General features: G+C 35.7%; 1 protein-coding gene across 13 annotated transcripts in view; it reads left to right on the plus strand.

Annotated features, from left to right (window-relative positions):
- Positions 1 to 24,946, plus strand: part of METTL25 (methyltransferase like 25) — a 127,805-nt gene extending 102,859 nt beyond the window's left edge. For 3 of the 13 annotated variants that reach the window (XR_012419756.1, XR_006690564.3, XR_012419761.1), the window contains 5 exons: positions 2,350 to 2,443; positions 18,587 to 18,661; positions 19,233 to 19,304; positions 20,918 to 21,080; positions 23,663 to 24,946. Coding sequence is in view for 5 of the 13 variants with exons in the window: in XM_005571656.4 (XP_005571713.3) it covers positions 2,350 to 2,443; positions 18,587 to 18,661; positions 19,233 to 19,304; positions 20,918 to 21,010 (334 nt within the window). In the remaining 8 variants the exon portion in view is untranslated. Of the gene's footprint in view, positions 1 to 2,349; positions 2,444 to 5,387; positions 6,856 to 16,184; positions 17,057 to 18,586; positions 18,662 to 19,232; positions 19,305 to 20,917; positions 21,226 to 23,662 lie in introns of those variants that run through there. The other 10 variants (XR_012419759.1, XM_005571656.4, XM_045365662.2 and 7 more) reach the window with 6 other exon arrangements.
- Positions 24,947 to 25,274: the final 328 nt, after the last annotated feature.

A 25,274-nucleotide genomic window follows, 5' to 3' on the forward strand; every position in this document is an offset into this window, starting at 1 on the left:
TGTTCAAGAAACTAAGAGAATGCCAGTGCTGTTGAGGAGGCAATGTCATAAAGAGATGAAGTAACATGATCACATCATCAACTTTCTAGTACTGGTTGAGTGATTTTTTTCCTGTTATTGCTAAAAACAAGTCTGAAATAATACAGATTAACAAAGGACTTAAGGAAAAGTCTTATATAGCAAATTACTGCTTAACACACTAAAAGCAATTTTATAATAAACATACTGTGATATTTTGCAACAGTAAAAAGTAGTGTATTTTGAAAAGGAAAACTAAAACAAGGCCAAATTAAAATTGAAAATGTTTCTCTTATTTTCAAGTAGTCTGAAGGACAACACCCAGGAAACAAATCAATACCACCTACACTTACACTATATTCTCTCTTACACTTATAATGTTTAATACTTATTTGGAAACATTTTACTCAGGGTCTTTTAACTGTATAATAAAAGGAAAATCTAGACTATAATTCCAGTAATTATGAAAGCAATATTAATGAAAGTAACAACAACAGTGTACATCATGGCTCAGTTCTGAGCACCTTATATGTGTTATGAAATTTAATCCTCATAGTGACTCTGTGAAGTAAATGCTATTGATATCCCATTTTAATTAACAAGAAACTCATAGATGATACAGTCAGTCTGACTGGAAGCCACCCTCATATGTACTATTCTATGCTTTTTCTCAAGAGCTACTCCATAAGACAGTGAAGAATGGTATAAAATTGGAGCCAGAATAACTGGCTTATGGGAAAGACTTAAGTTCTTGTCCTTTTGGATTAAAAAAAAAAAATCAAAGCTTAACAACTTTTTAAAGCTGAGCAGCAGGGAGTTAATATTAAATGGCGTATTTTCGTGACTACACAGTGAAATCAATTATTTTGTGATACATAAGATATATATCTATTATATGGTATCTGTTACACCTAAGATGTATAAGATCTGAGAATGATGTGTATATGTAGGATTCTGTATGTGTAGGATCTGAGAATGATACAGAAACCTACAAAAATACATTTTCTGCCTTCTGGAACCTATACCTATTCAAGTGAATATTAAATCAAGGCAGTGATAAATAACAAATGAATGGAAGAATCATAGGGGCTATAGAAATTCAAAATTAGAAAAGATTATTAGTCATGTTACCAAAAAGAACATGTACATTTACACTTTATCATAAAGTAATACTTCAGTTCAACCAAGCTGTAGAAGAGCGTGGGGAACTGTGTAATCCATTAAGAGGTAACTGCATGAGCAAATGTACCAAGGCAGAAATGTGGAAGACAGTCTGAAACAATTAGTAGACTGATATAAGGAGAAAAAACTAAATACTGGAATGTAATGGGATATGCGTTTGAGAAATGTGGTTATAGTGGGCCCTGATTGTTTAAGGAGTTTTAAATTTATCCCAATAAATGGGAGAGGTATTGAAAGCTTTTGGAGCAGAAAAGTGACAAAATAAAAAGGCTCTTAGAAAATAACATGTAGGAAGAAGTAAAGAAGAGAGACTTAGTTTTAGAGGTCTTAATTAGGAAATAGTTGGAATAATAAGGACAAGATGTAATAAAAAGTGGAATTGAGATGTTGTCTTGAAATTGATCTGAAGGAATATGTTTTAAACATATTTTAAAGGAAGAATTGATAGAACATTATGTCTAATTAATATTAGAGGTGTTAATATTTATATTGCCAAGAGTAAATGAGGCTTTATTCCTTGTTTTTGATAATTCGTAATTTTTTTATCCTCTTGATTTTTACATTACACCTAAATTGTAACCAAATTACAATGTGAAATGTGGTACTCTAACATTGTATTGTTTAAATTCAAAACCATCCCATGATACTTTGTTTAAATTATTAATAAGAATTTGCACGGCATAAATGAGATCAAGTCAGATCCATCTCATTATATGGGGCTTACTCAATGGGTGGTATTGAAGAAGTTCTCTTTGCATAGCTGTTGAATTATTGCCTCTACTAACAGGTGTTGTCATGAGATGTGCATTGTAATATTGAGCCAGTAAATCTCAAATGTGTTTCATATAACAATGGAAACTTTTGAAAGACCAATAGTTCCTGTTAAAAATGAGGCTTTTTAATACTGTGTTTAAAACTTCTTTCTCACAGCCTTCACTGCTATATGTTATAAGAATTATCAGAAGCAGATCCTGAATACTTTATAACATGTAACTTTAAAATGTCCTTAAAAGTATTACTATATTTTGATCACATTTGGATCTTGTGCTATATCCACAGAAAATATTTTAAAATATTTCATGATTGAATTTAAAATCATCTAAAATTTACATTGGAGAAACTAAAAATTTATTCAATTTTGTTTTACAGTGATCGGCATGTTGGTAAAATTTATTCCAAATGTTCTTCATTTCTGGATTATGTCAGACGGTCTCTAAAGAAGCTTGGATTAGATGAGTCCAAGGTCAGTATATGATGAGTCATTATTTTCAGAAGACAGAAGGACTTCTATTTTGTAATGAATTGAGAGAATACAAAATAGTTTCCTTTCTACTTTTCTCTCATTTGTGAAGAGGCCCAAATTATATTGAAACCAGACCTCCATCGTCTTTTTTCCGGTTTATCCTACTTGTCATTGTAGAAAGTTTACTGTCATGTATCTCTGAGAGTTTCCCTCTTTTAGTTTGAGTTAAAAATGTGCCAATTTACAAATCAAAATAGAATTAAAAAGCAGGACAACAGTACAAGTGAGAACTAGAAGTAAAGCAAGAGAGAATGGTTTTAATTTTGAAATGCATCTATTTACAGCTTATATAACTAATTAAAATTAAAAATCTTAAATTCAAAAGCCTTCAAATAGGAGAATCTTGAAAAGTTGTAATATCATAGGAGGCCCAAGTTAATAATTGATAACATATTATTGAAAGCAGAAAGATAAACTTGTTGACTGATAGTAATAAATATTCTACCGCTGAGAAAAAAAAAAAAGCTTTCAACGTTATTCAGACAAGCTATTAACTAAAATATTAAATGAACTTGGATAACTCCGGTATTTTGAATTGACTATAAATTGAAACAAACAATACAGTAGGTGGTCAAAGGAATGAAATAGTTTTCTTGAAAATGTTACAAGGACATAACAATGTTATATCAAAGCTAAAAGGTATTATTATTTATTAAATCAATTATTCATTTAGTCCCCAGTTGCTTTATTACTTAAAGCAGTTGAAGTGAGACTATGTAAAGTTCTTAACATAATATATATAGTAAATGCTAACTATATAATACTCCTTTTAATTATTGTAATCTTTTTATATGTACTATGAGTAATAACACAATCAACATGATGCTTATAAATATTTTAATTTAGTCACTAAAATGAAGACTCTCCTACTTTTTGCATAAATGAAGGAGAATAGACAAGGTTACACTAATTTATTAGGTTATTTTAAAAAAATATTTTTCATTCATCTGACTGATCTTCCTTCCAATTAGTCTTACCTAGTGCAAACCTTTAGTGCATATCTCATTTCATGTCTTGTATTTAATATCAAGAACACAAACCTAAGCATTATTGTCACAAATTAAGAGCTATAGATTTACTTAATACATTTAAAAATTTATTATCATTCTTTCTGCTTTGTTTTCCCAGTTTGTCTTTAATAATAACCACAGCAAATGTTTAATATATTTATTAGTATATTAGTAATAAGAAATTAATAATAGTTAATATTTACTAAACACTTACTCTGTGATAGATATTATGCTATGGACACCACAATCATTACCTTATTTACTTTTCACAAAAACATTTACAGTGGATAGCTTCCAGTCCAGCATATAAAAGCTTGGAAACTGCCGCTCAGTCTTAGCAAGTAAAAGCTAAAAAAAAAAACCAGAAAAGTCCACAAATCTTAAGAGAAGTGAGGTCACAGGGCAAATTGCTACCTCTCAAACTGGAAAGACAGGCAAATACAGAGATTTACAACTTATAGGAACAGAAACCTCCACAGAAACCGGTGCCAGGGTAGGAAAACCTGAACTGTAATTGACAAATTGTTGGAGGCTCAGTGTGGACAACTTTAGGAATTAAAAACTACAGAGGGAACCACTCGTAAGGGACCACCCACACCTTTGTGAGTTTTACCTTAATGAGCTCAACCTGGTTTTAGAGAATAATAGAGAAAAAAATTCCCTCTTGCTTCCATCAAGGGGAGAAGAAAAATATTTTTGAAATACACCAGAGCATTCTACTCTTCTGAATACTTTCTTATGAATAGTTTTTCAGAAGAAACTATATAATCAGAACTTAACCTGCTAGTGTTTTATCAGAGCCTAACTCACCTGAGGGAAGGAGAATACCTAGCTTCAGCCAACTCTAACATTCCATGGGGGAGAAAGAAAATATCCAACTCCAGCCTACTCTAGCCATCCTGTGCCACCCAAGAAAGGGTAAAAATACTGAGAAGCACTGATAAAGTTTGTAGTACAGAGACACAGGCTCACTAAAAGACTGAGACATAATTATAGGACTACAAACCATTGAAAATCATTTCCCCTCCCCTCACACGTTGCTATCATATCACTAAGGGCTTATTTACAGCAGCTGCTTTTACCCAGTACTTTATATCTGGCTATCTAGAAAATTACAAAGCATACTAGAAGACAACGCAGAATGAAGAGACAGAGCAAACATCAGAACCAAATTCAGATATGGCAAAGATGTTAGAATTGTCAGACCAGGAATTTAAAACAATAATGAGTTCTAATGGACAAAGTAGATAGCCTGCAAGAACAAAGTGAAAATGTAAGGAAATAGATTGAAATTTTTAAAAAGAACTAAAAGGAAATGCTAAAGATCAAAAATACTGTCACAGTAGCCAGCCATGGTGGCTTACACCTGTAATCCCAACACTTTGTATGGCCAAGACAGGAGGATTATTTGAGCCCAGGAGTTTGAGACTAGCCTGAGCAACATGGTAAGATTCCATCTCAGCAAAACATTCAGAAATTAGCTAGTGTGGTGGCATGCACCTCTAGTTCCAGCTACTTGGGCAGCTGAGGCAGGTGGATTGCTTGAGCCCAGGAGTTGGAGGCTGCAGTGAGCTATGCTTGTGCCACTACACTTTAGCCTGGATAACAGAGCAAGACTCTGTCTCCAAGAAAAGAAAAACAACAACAACAAAATACTGGTATAGAAATGAAGAATGTTTTTGATGGGCTTATTATTAGGCTGAACACACCTGAGGAAAGAATTGCTGAATTTGAGGATCTGTCAATAGAAAACTTGAAAACTAAAAAGCAAAAAGCCCATATGTTTCAAGCTTAGGAAGATCAGTTATGTACAAAATGACATCATACCTAAAAGTAATAAACATACTGAGTGACCTTTGCTCTATTTATTCCAGAAGATCACAGTGATACTAATCTTTGGATAACTTCCTCTATCAACCTGAGAATATCAGGAACACTTCAGCTTCCTTGCCACTGGCTTTGTCTTCCTTGACTTTTTTGACAGGATCTGCTGATGCCTTCACCTTCACATCCACTTACTTTAGTTCTTAAGTCAATTATGTCCTAACCAAGAACCTTCAGTCCCACCATCAGGTGGTGAGAACTACCTCAGTTACTAACCCATCTTCTCATCACATATGATGTGGGGAGGGTCTCTGAACAACTGTGTCTGTAATCCACTCATCCAACCCACACTCTAAAAGTTACAGTATATAGTCCTCCTTTGCTTATCTAGACCCCCCTTATATAGATTTACTTTAAAAAACAAATTGAATGAATAAATACATGGAGGAGAAGAGACAAATGTCCTATGGAAAAGAGTTCCAAATAATTTATGTAGATATTTCCTCCTCAAGGAGATACAGCAAAACTCCCCATTCTTTAAGTGTGGCCTGTGCATAGTGACTTTTTTCCAAAGAAAAAACGTGAAGGGGGGAAAATGTGAAGGGGGGAAAAAGAGGAACTTTCCAGTGAAGAACCTGACAAACAGAATCTCAGCCAAGTAATCAAGGTCAACATGAACAGTGATAATTCATGTTGATAGTACGTACTCTTGTTATAAGGTGAGGAATATGGTACTTTATTCTTATGATGGTTCTTTCAAAAGCCTATCCCCACTCTATTTATGAGAAAAGTATCTGACAAACCCTGGTGGAGAAACATTCTACAAAATACCTGACCAGTACTTCTCAAAACTGTCAAGGTCTGCAAATCAAGACAAGTTTGAGAAACTGTCAAAGCCAAGAGGACTAATTGCAGTGTGGGTTCCCTGGATGGGATTCTAGACCTGGAAAAGGACATTAAATAAAAACTCAGGAAATTTGAATATAATGTGGACTTTAGTTAATAATAATGTATCAATACTGGTTCACTAATTATAACAAATATACCATATTGTAAAATGTTAACAATAGGAGAAAATAGTATATAGTATATGGAAATTCTCTGTCCTATTTTCAAAATTTCTGTAATACAAAACTGTTATAAAATATATTTATTTTTTAGAAACAACATGAGATAATTAATGTTTACCAAACCTTTGCTTTGTGCCAGGCACTGTGCTAAAAGTTTTGTTTATATTATCTCATTGAATACTACGGATGGCCATATGAAATAAGTGATATTATTATTGTTTTGTAGATGAGGAAATTGAGACACAGGTTAAGTGGATTTCTTTAGCCCAAAATCTAGGAAACTGGGGAGGAAGGATTCTAATCCAGGCTGTTTAACTCTAGAACTCATGCTTCTGTTTGTCATAACTTATTAACAGACACTGAGCACAAGAATGCTTGTTTGGCATTTTTCCAAAATTAGCAATCATCAGGCAAACAATAAACCTACAAGAAAAAAATAAAGAGAAAATTCATGCTTGTCAACAGACAAAATAAATGTATTTCTAAAACAGATTAAGGAATTAAAGTTTGAAATAAAAGCAGAAGAAAATCAAGGAATGATGAATTGTACTAAAGAGTTAAAGAAGATTTGCTTGTATCCAGGACTTTAATTTGTGAAAGTCTGGCTGATAGGATGAAACTGGTCAAATGTATGAAACATTTTGGATACTAAGACATGTACTGTCTAATGCATAGAATATATTAGAGTTAAAATCACTGTCAACAAACTACAAGGAAAGTGGGAAGAAAAAAGAAAAAAAAACTCTAAAGCACCTGAGCATGATTTCTTATATACTGTCTCCCACTCCAGTTTCTCTTTAGGACTGGATATCTTCCTCTAGGTGATTCAGAGCCCACTAAGTAGCCCTACTAGGGCCCTACTGCACAACTTAACTCATGCTAGTTCCTTTTTCTAGAGACTAAGAGTTGAGCAGTATGGAGCAATGGCATTCATGACCAGTACTTTCAGCTGCCATTCAGTGTGCGCACTCAGTTTTTAAGTTTGCATGTTTGTTCTTGTGTAAGGATGATCTATACCAGGCAGTGCTTCCATTCGAATGCCTTCCTTTTATCTTCAGGAAGTTGAAGAGGCTCTCATTGGCTTTAACACTTAGTAATGATGTCTATGATATGAGACCATGAATATACAGTGCTATAGACTGCTAGAACTTAATTCTCTTATCTAGCTATAATTTCGTATTCTTTAACAAATCTTTCCCTATACCCCACTTCACCCTACCCTTCCAAGCCTCTGGAATCCTCTGTACTATATTTTATTTCTATGAGATTAATGTTTTTTCCAGCTTCTGCATATGAGTGAGAACATATTATGTTTAACGTTCTGATTCTGGCTTATTTCATTTAACATAATGTATATACATAAATATACATGTCTATAACATGAGACTATGAATATACTTCTGACATCTGTCTTTAAGGTGTATATATACAGCTTAAATGAGATACTCTCTTCATTTTAAAATTTTCTTTTATTATTATTATTATTATACTTTAAGTTCTAGGGTACATGTGCATAACGTGCAGGTTTGTTACATATGTATACTTGTGCCATGTTGGTGTGCTGCACCCATCAACTCGTCAGCACCCATCAACTCGTCATTTACATCAGGTATATAATCTCTGTAATCTAATGAGCCTAATTTTTAAGCATTTAATTTAAAAAGTTGATTAAAGCATGAAATCACTCTTTAAGCACTGAATTTTTCACTTAAAAACACATGAATACAGTCATTCCTTGCTGTCCTCAAGGGATTGGTTCCAGAACTCCCATGGATATCCAAATCCGTGGATGCTCCAGTCCCTAGTGTCACAGTATTTGTATAGAACCTATGCATATCCTTCTGTATACTTTAGATAATCTCTAGACTACATATAATACCTAATACAGTGTAAATGCTATGTAAGTAGTTATACTGTATTGTTTTTTTATTTTTTAAATGGACAAATAATAATTGTACATATTTATGATATACATAGTGATGTTGCAATATATATTGTGTATAGTGATTAGACCAGGATGATTAGCATATCCATCATCTCAAACATTTATCATTCCTTTGTTTGGGGGACATTCAGGATCCTCCTTCTAGCTATTTGAAACTACATAGCATATTATTGTTAACTATAGTCATCCTACAATGCTATAGACCACTAGAACTTAATCCTCTTATCTAGTCATAATTTTATATTCTTTAACAAATCACTCTCTATAATGCACTTCCCCCTACCCTTCCAAGCCTCTGGAATCCTCTGTACTACATTTTACTTCCACGAGATTAGCTTTTTTTTTTTCCCCCAGCTTCTGCATCTGAGTGAGAAGATACTATGTTTTTAACATTCTGATCCTGGGTTATTTCACTTAACCTAATGTTCTACAGTTCTACACATGTTGCCAGGAATTAAGGATTTCAATGTTATTTATGGCCAAATCATATTTCATTGTTTCATACCACATATTTCATTTATACGTACCACATTTTCTTTGTCCCTGTTAATCTGTTGATGGACACCTAGGTTGATTCTATATCTTGGCTGTCATAGATAGTGTTAAGTAAACATAGGGATGCAGATGTCTCTTTGATACATTGATTTCTTTTCCTTTGGGTAAATGTCCAGTAGTGGGATTGCTGGATCATATGATAGTTCCATTTATAGTTCTTTCAGGAACCTCTATCCTCTTCTCCATAGTGGCTATACTAGTTTACATTCTCACCAACAGAGTATGGGAGTTCCTTTTTCTCTGCATCCTTGCCAACGTTTGTCATTTTTTATCTTTTTCATAATAGCCATCCTAACTGGGTGAGATGATACCTCATTGTGGTTCTGATTTGCATTTCCCCGATGATTAGTGATGTTGAGCATTTTTTTTCTATATTTTTTGGCCATTTGTATGTTTTCTTTTGAGAAATGTCAGCTCAGATTATTTGGCCTTTTTTTCCTTGGATGTTTGGGTTTGTTGTTGTTGTTGTTGTTTTGCTGTTGAGATATTTGAGTTCCTTGTATATTCTGGATATTAATTCTAGGTTGGATGAAGAGTTTACAGATATTTTCTCCTAGTCTGTAGATTGTCTTGTTCCCTCTGATGATTGTTTTGTTTGCTCTGCAGAAGCTTTTTTAGTTTCATATAATCCTCTTTGCTTATTTTTGCTTTAGTTGCCTGTGCTTTTGAGGTCTTACTCAAAAATATTTTCCCAGAGCAACATCCTGAAGCATTTCAATGCCCTGTGTTTTCTCCTAGTAGTTTTGTTGTTTTGGGTCTTATATTTAGGTCTTGGGATCCATTCTGAGTTGATTTTTGTATAGGATGAGAGGTGAGGTGTCTAGTTTAATTCCTCAGCATATGGATATTCAGTTTTCCCAGCAACATTTATGGAAGTGATTATTCTTTCCCCAATGTATATTCTTGACATCTTTGTCAAAAATTAGCTGATTTTGGTGGACACATGGATTTATTTCTGGGTTCTCTGTTCTATTGCATTTGTCTGTGTTTCTGTTTTTATGCCAGTATCATGTTGTGTTGGTTATTACAGCTTTGTAGAACATTTTGATGTCTAGTAGTGTGATGCTTCCAGCTTTGTTCTTGTGGTTCAAGATTGCTTTGGCTATTCTGGATCTTTTGTAACTCCATACAGATTTTAATGCTTTTTTTTTCTAATTCTGTGTAGAATGTCATTGGTATTTCAATAGGGATTGCATTGAACCTGTACATTGCTTTGGGTAGTATGGTCATTTTAATATTATTAATGCTTTGGATCCATGAGCATGGGATGTTTCTCCATTTGTTTCTATCCACTTCAGTTTCTTCAGTGTTTTGTTGTTTTCCTTGTAGAGGTCTTTTACCTCCTTGGTTAAATTTATTCATATATATTTTATTTCCTTTATGACTATTGTAAATGGAATTGACTTCTTAATTTTGTAATCCAGTTCATTTTGTATGGAAATGCAATAATTGTTGTATGTTGATTTTATGTTCTGCAATTTTACTAAATTTGTTTATTAATTCTAAGACTTTTTTTTGGTAGAATCTTTAGGTTTTTCTATATATAAGATCATATCATCTGGAAACAGGGATAATTTTACTTTCTCCTTTCCAACTTGGATGTCCTTTATTTCTTTTTCTTGCCTAATTGCTCTGATTAGAACTTCCAGTACTTTGTTGCATGCGCGTGGTAAGACTGGACATCTTTGCCTTGTTAAAGTTCTTAGAGGAAAAACTTTCAGTTTTCCCCCTTTCAGTATGATGTTAGCTATGGAATTGTCATATATGGCCTTTATTATGTTGAGGCATGTTTCTTCCATGTCAAGGTTGTTGAAAGCTTTTATCATGGATGGATGTTGAATTTTATCAAATGCTTTTTCTACATCTATTGAGATAATACTACAGTTTTTATCCTTCATTCTGTTGATGTCATGTCACATTTATTGCTTTGTGTATGTTGAACCAGCCATGCATTCCTGAGATATATCTCACTTGATCATAGTGTGTTATCTTTGATATTCTGTTGGATTCAGTTTGCTAGTATTTTGTTGATTATTTTTGTGTTTAATGTTTGTCAGAGGTTTTGACCTGTAGTTTTATGTTTTTATTGTTGTGTCCTTATCTGCTTTTGGTATCAGTGTTATGCCGGCCTCGTATAATGAGTTGGTAAGAATTCCCTACACTTTAATTTTTTAAATCTGTATTTCTGTCTTGGTGTTTCTCACTTTTTTGGATGTCAACATTAACATAAAGTATTTCTACATCATATGGAAGATGCTGCAACTGCATATGGTTTTGTTGAGAGACCTTCTGTATTAGTCTGTTCTCACCCTGCTATAAAGAACTGCCCAAGACTGGGTAATTTATAAAGGAAAAAGGTTTAATTAACTCACATTTCCTCAGGGCTGGGGAGTCTTCAGGAAACTTAAGATCCATTGCAGAAGGGGAAACAAACACATCCTTCTTCACACCCCAATAGGAAGGAGAAGAATGAGAGCTGAGCAAAGAGGGGAGCCCCTTATAAAACCATCAGATCTCATGAGAACTTACTATCATGAAAATAGCATGGGAGAAACTGCCCCCATGATTCAATTACCTCCCACCAGGTCCCTCCCAGGACATGTGGGGATTATGGGAACTGCAATTCAAAATGAGATTTGGATGGGGACACAGCCAAACCATACCACCTTCTAATTGGAGCTTTGCAGAGTGCAGGTGAAAGACAAGTGCATGCAGAAGATATCTATATTATTGAGGTTAATCTTTATGTCATGGATTAAAGTGGTGCTCTTTGAGGTTTATGCCCATGACTGCAGAAGACAGTGACCAGATACTACCATGTCAGACATATTTTAAACTCCAGGATTATTTTTCTATGTCAGTTTCATCTAGCATTTCAACATGTCAGTGGTATCGGGTAGAGTGAGTCTCTAGCTCAAAACTCTGTGTAGTCAGCCTCATTGTTAATATAGTTCTCATTTTTTATACTAAAACTGACTCAATCCTTCTGATCATTGCAGAGTTCCCTTTCCAACATGAACACTTTAGAATTGTATGTTCTCTTTAGACTCCACAAATCCTGTGTCCATCAAGGAGAATAATCACTGACAATGTAGGAAATGAAATTCTATCTTGGCCACCAAAGCTGTTGAGAAGAAAGAAATAGGACTTAAAAAAACTGATTTGAGACTATTTGAAAGAAATTCATGATTATTTCTTATTTCTATATTATAACTCCAAATGTTACATTTCTTTTTTTTTTTTTTTTTTTGAGACGGAGTCTCGCGCTGTCACCCAGGCTGGAGTGCAGTGGCCGGATCTCAGCTCACTGCAAGCTCCGCCTCCCGGGTTCCCGCCATTCTCCTGCCTCCGCCTCCCGAGTAGCTGGGACTACAGGCGTCCGCCACCTCGGCCGGCTAGTTTTTTGTATTTTTTAGTAGAGACGGGGTTTCACCGTGTTAACCAGGATGGTCTCGATCTCCTGACCTCGTGATCCGCCCGTCTCGGCCTCCCAAAGTGCTGGGATTACAGGCTTGAGCCACCGCGCCCGGCCAATGTTACATTTCTTAGGTTCCTCCAAGGGTTCCCAATGAACCCAGGTTTTTATTTCATCCATGGAAATAAAATAGGAGTTAGTCTCATTTGACTATAACAGGTGTGTTTATTTTCTCATGGCTCTGGAAATATGATGCATTCAGTACTTGATCCCTGGATCAGGGTAGCTATTTTACCAGTCAAAAGAAGATGAGTATTTTACCTGTCAAAAGAAGTGAGTATGGACCAAGTAGACACTACAAGGAGAAAATCATTTGCCACGTGATTAAACACTTTTATGCTGTTTCTACTAAAATGCTAGGCACTACAGTAATCAATGCTAGGCACTACGGTAAACAACCATCAGGCTCTCTGAACTAATTTTTACCGGGCAGAAGTGAAGAAGACAGGGCAGAAATGAAAGGGAAAAGAGGAAAGAATAGGAAAAGAAAAAAAAAAAAAAGACTTTCTGCCTTAGAAAAGTTACATTGCAAGTATTATAGTGTTTGAAACTCTCACTAGTTTCAACCCAAATTCTAAACTTGTAAATGCCTTCAAACCACTTATATATTTAAAATTGTTTCAGAAAGTTGAAGGGTCTTTTTCATATCAAATCAATTATGGTATTATTTTTCACAATTCAATTGTGAGGCTTATTGTAAAGATATCTTCAGTTATCAGTATAATTGTTGAGAAGTTGAGAAATACAGATTTGCAAGGGCTAGATTTGTCAGAAAAGAAACATTTCTACATGAACAGTTAAGGCTGGGTATTAATTTTGACTTCAATTTAAGTAAACCCTGAATAATTCATGCTTGGGGTTTAGAGGTGCTCCCACCATAATGGTCTAGGAGGACAAGAGGCTTGCTTTCAAAGGGCACATTTTCAACACTGTTCTGCAGAGGTCTAAGAAATTAATAGATCCTTTGAATGAAGGTCCTATGGGAAAATAAAATTGTGACTCATGGTATTTCAGATTTTCTAAATGAGACCAGCCTGATCTGACCTAAATGTTTTTTTCATACTACAGTGTTTTCTTTTTCTTAAATTGATGCAACATGCATAAATACCTTGGAATTTGAAATTAAAACTCAGATTTGTAGCTTCTCTGAAAAGACTAGGCTAGCTTAGACTGCATTCCTGTGTGGTCAGGGCCCCACTAGATGGGGCCACATTCTCTAGCCCTGCCTCCTCACTTTTGTTACCTATCTGGTGCCTACAGGGCTTTCAGTTTATGGCACCTGCCCTATTCTCCATACCCTTCCTGGATATTTATTATGCATGGTAAAGCCTCTGGGAATATGGTTGGCTTTGTTTAACACAGCATTGCCCAAACTTGTTTGAACACATGAGCACAGTGACTAGTAGCATTCTGTGAAACAGAATATATAGGGTCTTAGGATACCAAACTGGATTAAGAATAGGGTGAGAGTTCTAATCCTAACTCTTAGCAGTAACATCATATGACATTAGGGCATGATGTTCTTTATGTCTAAATCTTTTTCATCTATTAGATGTAATCATTTCCATACCAACTATGTCATATGATGATAACTCCAATAAAATGTTACTTGTGAAAACACTACAGATTCTGAAGCAGTTTGGAGAACTTACTTAAAAATACTATAGAAATGCAAAGTATTTTCTCAGTAAATAATTTCAATGGTGTTATATTCATAAGTCCCTTGGGTATCTTTTTAATAGTTTATTTTTGAAAAAGTTGATGAGAAATTTTGCTGCCCTCTTATACTATAAAAAATTTGTCAGTAACTGAGAGAGATAATAGATAAGAGGGAGAAAGGGGTAGAATTTACTTAATATGAATTTTTCCTATAAATATATTAATCTTATAGATTGCATTGAGTTTTGTTTTTTGTTTTTGATTCTTTGAGATGCAGTTGAGATTCCATTACCTACAATCTGTCTTGGGACATTGGGACATTGGAGTAATTAAGACTGTATATTTAAACTTAAGAAATTTTTCACATCTTTAAGAAGTAGCAGAGCCAGTTGTTCACTTATGTCTATAAAGATGAAATAATTTTGTGAGTACATGAAAGTGTGAGGAACTCTTAGTGGTTGTCTAGGTTCATTTGTGCACTCATCAGTAAAATGTTTTGTCTTTTTCATTTTGAAAAAAATTGTTCTGCTAGGTCTATTCTGTTATTGAAGCTCTCAATTGTATTTTTTATTTCATTCCTTGAATTATTCAGCTGTGGGATTTCAATTTGGTTCTTTTTTATATCTATCTCTTTAATTTATCATTCTGGATTTCATTGACTTATCTATTTGTACTGAGTCTTCTTAAGATTATTATTTTTGAATTATTTTCTCTGGCATTTTGTGTCTTTCCTTATAGTTTGGTTCCACTACTAGAAGATTATTGTGTTCCTTTGGAGGTGTCATGTTTCCTTGCTTTTTCATGTTTGATGTTTCCCTGCATTGGTTTCTATGCACTTGGTGGAAAAGTCACATCATCCAATTTTATAGAGTAGGTTTCATAAGGAAAGGCTTACTCATATGAATGGGTTTAGGGATATTAGTAGGGTGGGGTACATTGGCTGTGGTCCTAGGTGGATGCAGTAGTGCAGTGTCCACATAGATTGTTCAGATGCAGTTCATGCTAGTGGCACTCATGAGTGTCTCAGTGGCCTAGGCTGAGAGAGTTTGTGGACAGTGGTGGGGCAGCTTTGCTAGGGGTGGCCTCACTGTGCTGTTTCTCAGGTTGGGGGTGCATGCCTGCATATGATGGGTCAGCCAGCTTGGAGTTGGCACTGGGGTTCTGGGGAGTTACTCTGGCTGGGAGCGCATATACACAGTTGTTCAGTCAGCTTGGGGTGGGACTGCAAAGAGCTGCCCGCAGGGCTGTTTCTCAAGGCCTGGGACAGGGGTGCAAGGCTGTTCAACTGACCCTAGGGCATGTCGGCCAGGTCTGTCCTGGGGAGAGCTGCTTCTCAAGCCTGGAATGTAGGCACACAGCTACTCAGCTTGCTTGGAGGCTTGTATAATGGGGATGGTCCCCAGAGCTATTTCTCAGGCCTGTGTCATAGGCCCACAGCTGCTCAGTGAGCCTGGGTGATTGCCCTCTAGGGGCAGACTGTGGGACTGTCTTTCTCAGACCCTGATTGAGTGCATTGGACCTTTGGGTAGCTCAGGGGGTGTGGCACCACAGGGCTGTTTGTACATCCTTGGGTGTGGGTGTGTAGTACTTCACCTGGCCCCAGAGCATGTCAGTTGTTTGGAGGCTTCACGGCCTCTCCCCTCAGGAGAGGGCGTGCAGCAATTTTGCCAGTTCAAGGGTAGGTTTACACTAGACAGGACTGCCAGACTGTTTTTGTGTCTAGAAGTGAGTTGGTTTCTCTGCTGTGTAGGACCAGAGTGACAGCCAATCCTGGACCCAGGCCCCATGCAGCTTAGGTTGTGGCAGTCAGCCACCCATATGGGCTTGGTGGAATGAAGATAGAGCCCCAGTGGTGTAGAGGTAGTGTCACTGACTTTCAGAGCAGGGTGCACTCCTGATGTTACTCTGGTCTTAAGATGGCTCTGTGCTGTAGAAGCTTGGCATACAAGGCTAAGTGGGGGTGGGGAGTGCACGCATTGTACTCCTCATCTGGGACAATGCAGCTGTGAGGGTTCCTGGAAGCTCCCAAACTGGGCTCACTACTTACGAGGACTATGAGATTCTCCTGTAGAAAGGATGGTAAGTGTTTGTTATGGCAGTAGGGGCTGGTAGCATTCTTCTGCTTACTTTTTCCCTGTAACAGGAAGTTTCTGCTGATTTGGGGCAGATCTCATCCAATCAGAGAAGATGGAGCTACAGAGGCTAGGTGTGTCCAAACTGCCCACCTGGACTTCTAATCACCACAGGTGCATCTCCACTTCCCTGCTGTACTCCAGTGCTCTCCATTCAACACTCCAGTCAAATCTCATCTGTATATTCATTGCCTTGTGTCTTTATTGTATGGGGTGACTGGCATCAGGCATCTGTAGTCAGTTGTCGTGCTGATGTCACTTTGCATTGTTATTTTGTGTGTGTGTGTGTGTGGATATTTCTGATCTGCAGATGATTGAGTCTGTGGGTACAGAACCTGCAGTTAGAGAAGGCCAACTGTATACTTCTTATGCACTTGTAAGAACAAGGCCATTTTTGGTTTGATTTGGTTTGGGTTTTTTGGCACACAGGTTTGCATATGGTTTCACTGTTTGGAGTTCTCCCTTGGCTTTTTTGCATCAAACATACTTACAATGCCTAGTCTATAATATCTAGTTTTGGATCTCCTAAAACAACAAACTTTTTTTTAAACATTAGAGTAAAAAGGTGTTCTCACCTTTTCTCTCCAGAATACACTCAAAAGCAGCAAACAGAATGAGAAAGAGAAACAAAACTCTCTTTGTCAATATCAGAAAGAATTTGAAATCTTAAACTATGTATATTACAAAGTATAATGAAGGTAAAAGAGGGATGCAGAAAGATGTCAAGAGGAAATGCCCACGGTTACAGATCTCAGACAAAATCAACAGAACATATTTCTCTAAAATGTCTTATCCTGAGGAACAAAATCAACAATCTCTCGTTTGAAACAAACATAACTGATGACCAGCATGGTGCTTCCCAATTTAGCACAAAAGAAAACAAAGAAAATGGAGCACCCAAAAAATCATATTGAAGAAATACGTTTTTAGGGAGCAAGTTAGGGAAGATTATGAGTTCTGAGTTACCTTACAACTGCTGATCTTCAGATGATAGAGGAGAGAACTAAAGAGTGTAATTCAACACACATAATTTTGTGAGATGAGAGTTTTTGCTGCCTTGAAGTTCAGGCCTGGGTTTAGTCCAACATATTCTTCTGCAAAAGTTTGCTCCAGCAGGGACTCATTTGATTCAGAAAATGGCAAAGTTTTGAAAAGGATGGGGAGTGTGTAATCTGCATGGGTTCTGTACAAAGGGGGAGAGTTTTTCTGGAAGGCTTCACAAGAAATTGAATGAGACAAAGCCTTACTTTCCACTACCCTTTATAGTTTTTTAAATTCAAAAGAAATTTAGTACAATAGTAAAAAAAAAAAAAAAAAAAGGAATTTGAAAAAATAATAAATTTATTTAACCATTTGCAAATAAACCTGACTACAAGTCTTTTCAGATTTTCACTCGTTTTATCCAGCCTTTCATTTGTGCTAACCACATCTAATTGACAATTTCTTTTGGTAACTCTGCTTTATCAGGCCTTTCACAAAGGCATTCAACTTATAGAATCAATTTTTCCTGCTGCTTTCATATTTCATTTGTTATGTAATACTTATTTACATGATAGGTTGAGTATTCCTTATCTAAAACGCTTGGGACCAGAAGTGTTTCAGATTTCAGATTTTTTTTTTTTAATATTTACCTTATATACTTACCATTTGAGCATCCCTAATCTGAAGTGCTCCAGTGATCATTTCCTTTGAAAGTCATGTTGTCACCCAAAAAGCTTCAGATTTTGGAGCATTTCAGATTTTGGATTAAGGATACTCAACCTGTATGTTATGACAATAATGTAACTGGCATAGCAAGTTTAGAAATAAATACAATTGACTCAGTAACAAAGCTGATCTAGCAGTAGCAAAAGCACAATTGAACTAGAGAGTGGCCTACTGAATACAAGAGTTCAACATACTGTACGTATTTGTTTTAGAAAAAAAAGAAAAAGAAAGAAAAGTAATTCTCTCTGATGGACTTGTCAAGTGGATGTTAGAAGAAACTACCTTAAGTATGAACATATGCCATTGTGTTTCTCTCACCTTTGAATTTTGCTCAAAGATGTCTTGTTTTAAATAGAGTGTTGTAAAATTTAATTTTAGTCAAAAAATGTTTGAGCTCCTCCTGTATGCCCGAAGCATAATAACAAATGAAAGTAAACATTTCCTTATTAGTTGTTGAAATTAAACAATATTAATGGAATGTTACTGGTGGTTTTATTTATGATGTGCTGCATAACCTCTATCAGTGTAAAAGTTTTAAGTAATTTAGAGTTATCTTGACTTGCTTCATGAATATCCTTAGAGCAAGTTCTTCAGACACCTAAGTTGTATTAAATTGATGTCATGTTGATTTTACTTTAGGATATGTTTGACAAGGAAAAATATTTTTAAACTATTGTTAAATTTATTGTTGTTTTTTATCTTGAAGCTGCCAGAAAAAATTATAATGAACTACTACGAGAAGTATAAGCCTCGAATGAATGAGCTGGAAGCTTTTAATATGGTAAATCTCAGAGTTAAGCATATTGAATTAGATATATTGCTAGACTTGAATAGGGTCCTATTAAATTTTATTGTGGGCCAAGCAATCTATGGTGTTTTTCTCTTACTGTAGAAAAACTGTTTTGGATCATTTCCTATTTCAGGACTATATTAGGTGTCAGTAATGTAATAAAGAGAACACATGGTAGATTTCTCTTTAAAAAGTATTATAAATGCACAAAAAGTTTCAGAGTTCTTTGAACACATATTGGTCCCAATGCAGTTATTTCACAAGCATTCCTTTTAATGAATTTCATTCTTAGTACCCCTTTAAAAGCTTTCTATCACGTATGATTGCTTGTTGGAGTCTACCTCACAGTCACTTAAAGGACATTCTTTTCCTATTATTAAAGAAAAACTTTTGATCTCTGAAATATTCATTTTCTGAAGTTGTACATGGGTATTGGAGATTCAGCCTATATAAACTTCTGTAGATGCATTTACTTAAACATAGGTTTAAGGAAATAAACTAGTCTTTTCTTTTTCTTTTTTTTAAGTACCACCAACCTACCTATCTAATTTTTTTATTATAGTTGAAAGTTGTTCTGGCTCCCTGTATAGAGACTTTGATTCTTCTGGATCGACTTTGTTACCTGAAAGAGCAGGTAAATTATGTTATTTTAAAATATATAACAAATATTTTATTAAATACAGTAATATAGAGCCACTTATATCTAGGATAAGAGTCACATAAAACTAGTCAGAAAATTTTTCTCATTACGTTTTCATAGTTTAAATGTTCATTCCATCTCTTTTTAAACATATAAACATATGTACAACAGATGTTTTCAGCAAGGCTGCTATAATAAAGTTTACATTCTTTTAATTGTATGGTAATTACTATACATAGGCAGTGAACATAAACCACTATATATGAAATATTGTATAGCTGAAATTAATAAAGGCCTGACATAAAAGATATTGTAAATACATTTCATTTTGTACGAATTTGTCTTTTAATTCACTTTTGGAGTGTTGGCCATATGGATTCTGCAGAATAGAAACTTCTTTCTGATCAAGGAAGATTCCTTCTGTTTTTTCACAATTTGTCTATGGTAAATGACAAAAATACTGTCTTTCGGGTTGTCTTTAAGGAAAATATTTTTTGCAGATTCTACTATGAGCTATGGTCAAAACAGTTTCGTGAACTTTTTAAATTTAACCCATTCATGGATTCACCGAGTGTTTCTGCTGTAGACTCTTTAACAGTTTTATTTTGTCGTATGGGAAGCTTTACTTTCCTATTTTGATAATTGGAACAAATGCTGATTGGAACAAATGGATATTTTAAAATGTTTGCTTTGTTCTAATTTGTATTTTTATGGAGAAAGGCAATTTTTAAATATGTAAATAATGATGTACTTTCCTAAGCTGCCAGCTAACTTCAAATCACAGGAAAGCTTTGGTTCCTAAGTTAGTGGGTGATAAAATCAGTACCTATTTTACTAGATTCTCACATCCCTTTTCAAAACAATCTCCAATGACCTATGTACAAGAGGTAAGCAAAACAATATGCACAAAGATTAATAGGTTGTTATGAAATTATAGAAATTATAGAAATGTTATATTTAATATTTCAATCAATATCTTATAAAATAATGCACATTTATGTTAAAAAATTTAAAATACAGGGTATATAATAAAGAAAATTAAGAGTAGTCATAATCCTACCTTTTATTTAATAGCTCAACTATTAAATTTTTAATACATTTAAGGAATCTCTCAAATATATGTGGTTATGTATATATATGTGTATATATATATATATATATACGTGCACATTATTTGTACTTCAATTAAATTTACAATAAAATTATAAATGCAGTTTTACATCTAATTTATTTTATTTTATTCAGAATTTCCCACCATATTAAATGTACTAGAAAGTGAACATTTAATCATAAAATAATTTATTTAACTAATATTCATTTGTGATTGGCCACTTCCAGTTTTTCACAACCGTAGCAAAGAATAAACTTGGAGTTCACTCTCTATGTACATCCTTGTTTCCTCAGCATAAATTTTCTTGAAGGTGTAATTGTGAATGTTAATTTTAACAAAGAATAAGAATTTTCTGTGAAGCACCTTCACAGAAGAGAACACATGGTAGATTTCTTTGTTTTTATGTATTTTTTATATTACAATATATAATCCGACTCATCTCTCATTTTTTTCTTCAACAAATGGTTGTATTTCTAAATCACTTATCAATTTGCAGGAAGATATTGTGTGGTCTGCTCTTGTGAAGTTGTTTGATCCTGTGAAATCTCCCAGATGTTACGCTGTTATTGCTCTGAAGAAGCAGCAATGATTTCCATTGAAGCAAATTATTAGATGTATTTCTCTATGAGACCTGTTGCTGAGATTGCTTTTCTAAACATGTATGTCCTGTTATATAAAAATGTTTAAATGATTGCTATATATTTTAAATAATAAAATAATGACTAACAATAGAAGGTTATAATCCCTTTTTCCATTGTCAAAGCATGCATTAATAAAATAAGAACCTGTGATAATAATATAAAACGCTTGACCTACATTCCTGAGTTAGTACATCAGTAGAACATTGTAATCTATGTCTTAATTCCTGTTCAATATTTAAGACCCCTTATATTTGCTACAAATCACATTTTGATTTATTGAATTAAATACCGATAAGAAGTAAAGGTACCTGGTGCTGAAGATCATTTGCAATTTCTTCCACATTTTAGAAGAGTTTTTCTGTTTTACCAGGAGGGGAAAATTCTGCACTTATAGGGAAGAAATACCCAGGAACAAGGTCAGAAATTTAAAAGTGCCTCATTTAAAGCACATTTTACACTGGGTTTTAATCTAAGTACATGGGATAATTCCCTTAAAGAAAGTTGTATCTTATAAGTAAGATATTCTCTTTAGGGATTCGTGAGGCAATTCATCTTGCTAAAATAAAGTGATGAGTTGGCACTTAATATAACTACCTTATGCTCTGTAAAAGCCAATCTGAGTAAACCAAGAGTCAATGGAATGAGGCCAACACTCTGCCCATTGTGAAACAAGTTCCTTTCGTTAGCAGAAAACTTGAGGATTCTAATGCCTACCAAAGAGATGAACAGCTGGGATAAAGCTTCCTTGATCCTCAACTAGAGAGATTTTATAAAATTTTCCAAAGCAAAATCTGCTTTTTTAAATGTTGGCATTGTTCCACAATTAAGAAGAATAATTATATGTATTTGTATTGTAATATAAATATTGAGTTTACAGCCTATATATATATATATATATGTGGATAATCAGGTTCTTTGTACAGATAGTACAATACTTAGAAAATAAGCCATTTTTAGGCTTTTTTCCTGCAAAATTTCAAACATATCTAGAAGTGGAGAGTAGAGTATAAGGAATCCCCATGTACTCATCACAAAGTGCAATAATTATCAACATTTTACCAATTTTGTTTCACCTATACACACATAAACATGAACATGCACACCCATCCACACATACCTAGCTGGAAAATTTTAAAGCAAATTCCAGGCAGTTTATTATTTCTAACAGTTATGGGGTTTTGTTTTGTTTTGTTTTTTCAAAATAACATCTATAATTGTCCTATTCACAGATCTGCAATTGGCTGAAAAAGTCTTTATATCAGTTTCTTCAATTCAGAATCTAAACAAATTTAACACATTTGCATTTGCTTGATGTGTCTCAGGTTGTTTTAAATATATAAGTGTTTCCCCTCCATTTTTTAAAACTTCATATCATGTTTATTTATTTAAGAAACCAGGTAATTTATCCTATAAAATACAGATAGATTCTCTAGGATAAATTTCTATATTTATCAGATTATACCCTCAGAGAGCCATTTAATACACCCATCCCAAGTAGTTCCTAAAAGCTGTTATATCTAGAAACTTATGAGAGTTAAGTTATTATGTGTGTGTTTATTTTTTCTTTTGGCACAAATACTTCATAGTTAGTGTGATGTACTTTCTATTGCATCACATCAGGAGACACGTCTTGTTTGGCTGTTCCATAGTTAGTGATACTAAGATTGATCAGCAGCTTCAGTTGTTTTATTTATTCAATATAAAGTTTTCCCATTAACCTTCCTCTGAATGGTTTTAGCAGTCAATGGCAATGATAGAAAACAGGAAAAAAGAAAAGAACCAGACTATGAGTTCATTTGTGGTATTCATACAGACGGCCTAAGAATCCTTCTCAGTTTCAGTTCGTCAATTGCATTCTTCTAAATAGCCTTCTTGGTTCAGCATGCTGTGATTTGCTCATATTGTTGACTATAAGAGTAACTATTTCAGGAGCATAAAACCTTTTCAGCCAACTTTTTTCTTTTATAATTTTACTTTCTGTATTAAAATTTAAAATCCTTTCCTGGTACCCAAATATTTTTATAACATCTATTTCTCATTATAATAAAGAAAAATACTTTATATATGTAAAACACCTTTTAGTATAGAGAAGTAAATTACAACAGGTCGGGTGCGGTGGCTCATGCCTGTGATCCCAGCACTTTGGGAGACCGACGCGGGCAGATCACCTAAGGTCAGGAGTTCCAGACCAGCCTGACCAACATGGTGAAACCCCGTCTCTACTAACAATACAAAATTAGCCCGGCATGCTGGCACATGCCTGTAATCCCAGGTGTTCGGGAGTCTGAGGCAGGAGAATCACCCGAACTGAGGAGGCGAAGGTTGCAGTGAGCCGAGATCGCGTCATTGCACTCCAGCCTGTGCGACAAGAGTGAAATTCCGTCACAAAAAAAAAAAAAAAAAAAAAAGTAAATTACAACAGTTTCATTAGCAAGGCAACTTGATAATAATTTCCCTATGTTTTAAACAATTGTCAGAAATTACGTGTATCCATTAATGGTTTCCATTATTATTAATCAGTTAAATGTGTGACGCAAGCATCAAATCAACATGAGATAACCTGCATTCATCACACTGAGATGTAGAATTTCTTTCTACAGAAAGCAAAGAAACAGAGTATTTAAGACTGCAGCTTTACCTTTTCGGGGGGGGGGGGGGGGGGGCGGAGCAAGATGGCCGAATAGGAGCAGCTCCAGTCTCCAACTCGCAGCGCGAGCGACACAGAAGACCAGTGATTTCTGCATTTTCAACTGAGGTACTGGGTTCATCTCACTGGGGAGTGCCGGACGATCGGTGCTGGTCAGCTGCTGCAGCCCGACCAGCGAGAGCTGAAGCAGGGCGAGGCATTGCCTCACCTGGGAAGCGCAAGGGGGAAGGGAGTCCCTTTTCCTAGCCAGGGGAACTGAGACACACAACACCTGGAAAATCGGGTAACTCCCACCCCAATACTGCGCTTTAAGCAAACAGGCACACCAGGAGATCATATCCCACACCTGGCCGGGAGGGTCCCACACCCACGGAGCCTCCCTCATTGCTAGCGCAGTCTGTGATCTACGGGCAAAGCAGCAGCGAGGCTGGGGGAGGAGCGCCCCCCATTGCTGAGGCTTAGGTAGGTAAACAAAGCTGCTGGGAAGCTCGAACTGGGTGGAGCTCACAGCAGCTCAAGGAAACCTGCCTGTCTCTGTAGACTCCACCTCTGGGGACAGGGCACAGTAAACTAAACAAATGCAGCAGACACCTCTGCAGACGCAAACGACTCTGTCTGACAGCTTTGAAGAGAGCAGTGGATCTCCCAACACGGAGGTTGAGATCTGAGAAGGGACAGACTCCCTGCTCAAGTGGGTCCCTGACCCCTCAGTAGCCTAACTGGGAGACATCCCCCACTAGGGGCAGTCTGACACCCCACACCTCCCAGGGAGGAGTACACCCCTGAGAGGAAGCTTCCAAAGCAAGAAGCAGACACGTACACTCGCTGTTCAGAAATATTCTATCTTCTGCAGCCTCTGCTGCTGATACCCAGGCAAACAGAGTCTGGAGTGGACCTCAAGCAATCTCCAACAGACCTACAGCTGAGGGTCCTGACTGTTAGAAGGAAAACTATCAAACAGGAAGGACACCTACACCAAAACCCCATCAGTACATCACCATCATCAAAGACCAGAGGCAGATAAAACCACAAAGATGGGGAAAAAGCAGGGCAGAAAAGCTGGAAATTCAAAAAATAAGAGCGCATCTCCCCCGGCAAAGGAGCGCAGCTCATCGCCAGCAACGGATCAAAGCTGGACGGAGAATGACTTTGACGAGATGAGAGAAGAAGGCTTCAGTCCATCAAATTTCTCAGAGCTAAAGGAGGAATTACGTACCCAGCACAAAGAAACTAAAAATCTTGAAAAAAAGTGGAAGAATTGATGGCTAGAGTAATTAATGCAGAGAAGGTCCTAAATGAAATGAAAGAGATGGAAACCATGACACGAGAAATACGTGACAAATGCACAAGCTTCAGTAACCGACTCGATCAACTGGAAGAAAGAGTATCAGCGATTGAGGATCAAATGAATGAAATGAAGCGAGAAGAGAAACCAAAAGAAAAAAGAAGAAAAAGAAATGAACAAAGCCTGCAAGAAGTATGGGATTATGTAAAAAGACCAAATCTACGTCTGATTGGGGTGCCTGAAAGTGAGGGGGAAAATGGAACCAAGTTGGAAAACACTC

This window comes from Macaca fascicularis, chromosome 11 (assembly GCF_037993035.2).
Source record: "Macaca fascicularis isolate 582-1 chromosome 11, T2T-MFA8v1.1".
NCBI lineage: Eukaryota > Metazoa > Chordata > Mammalia > Primates > Cercopithecidae > Macaca > Macaca fascicularis.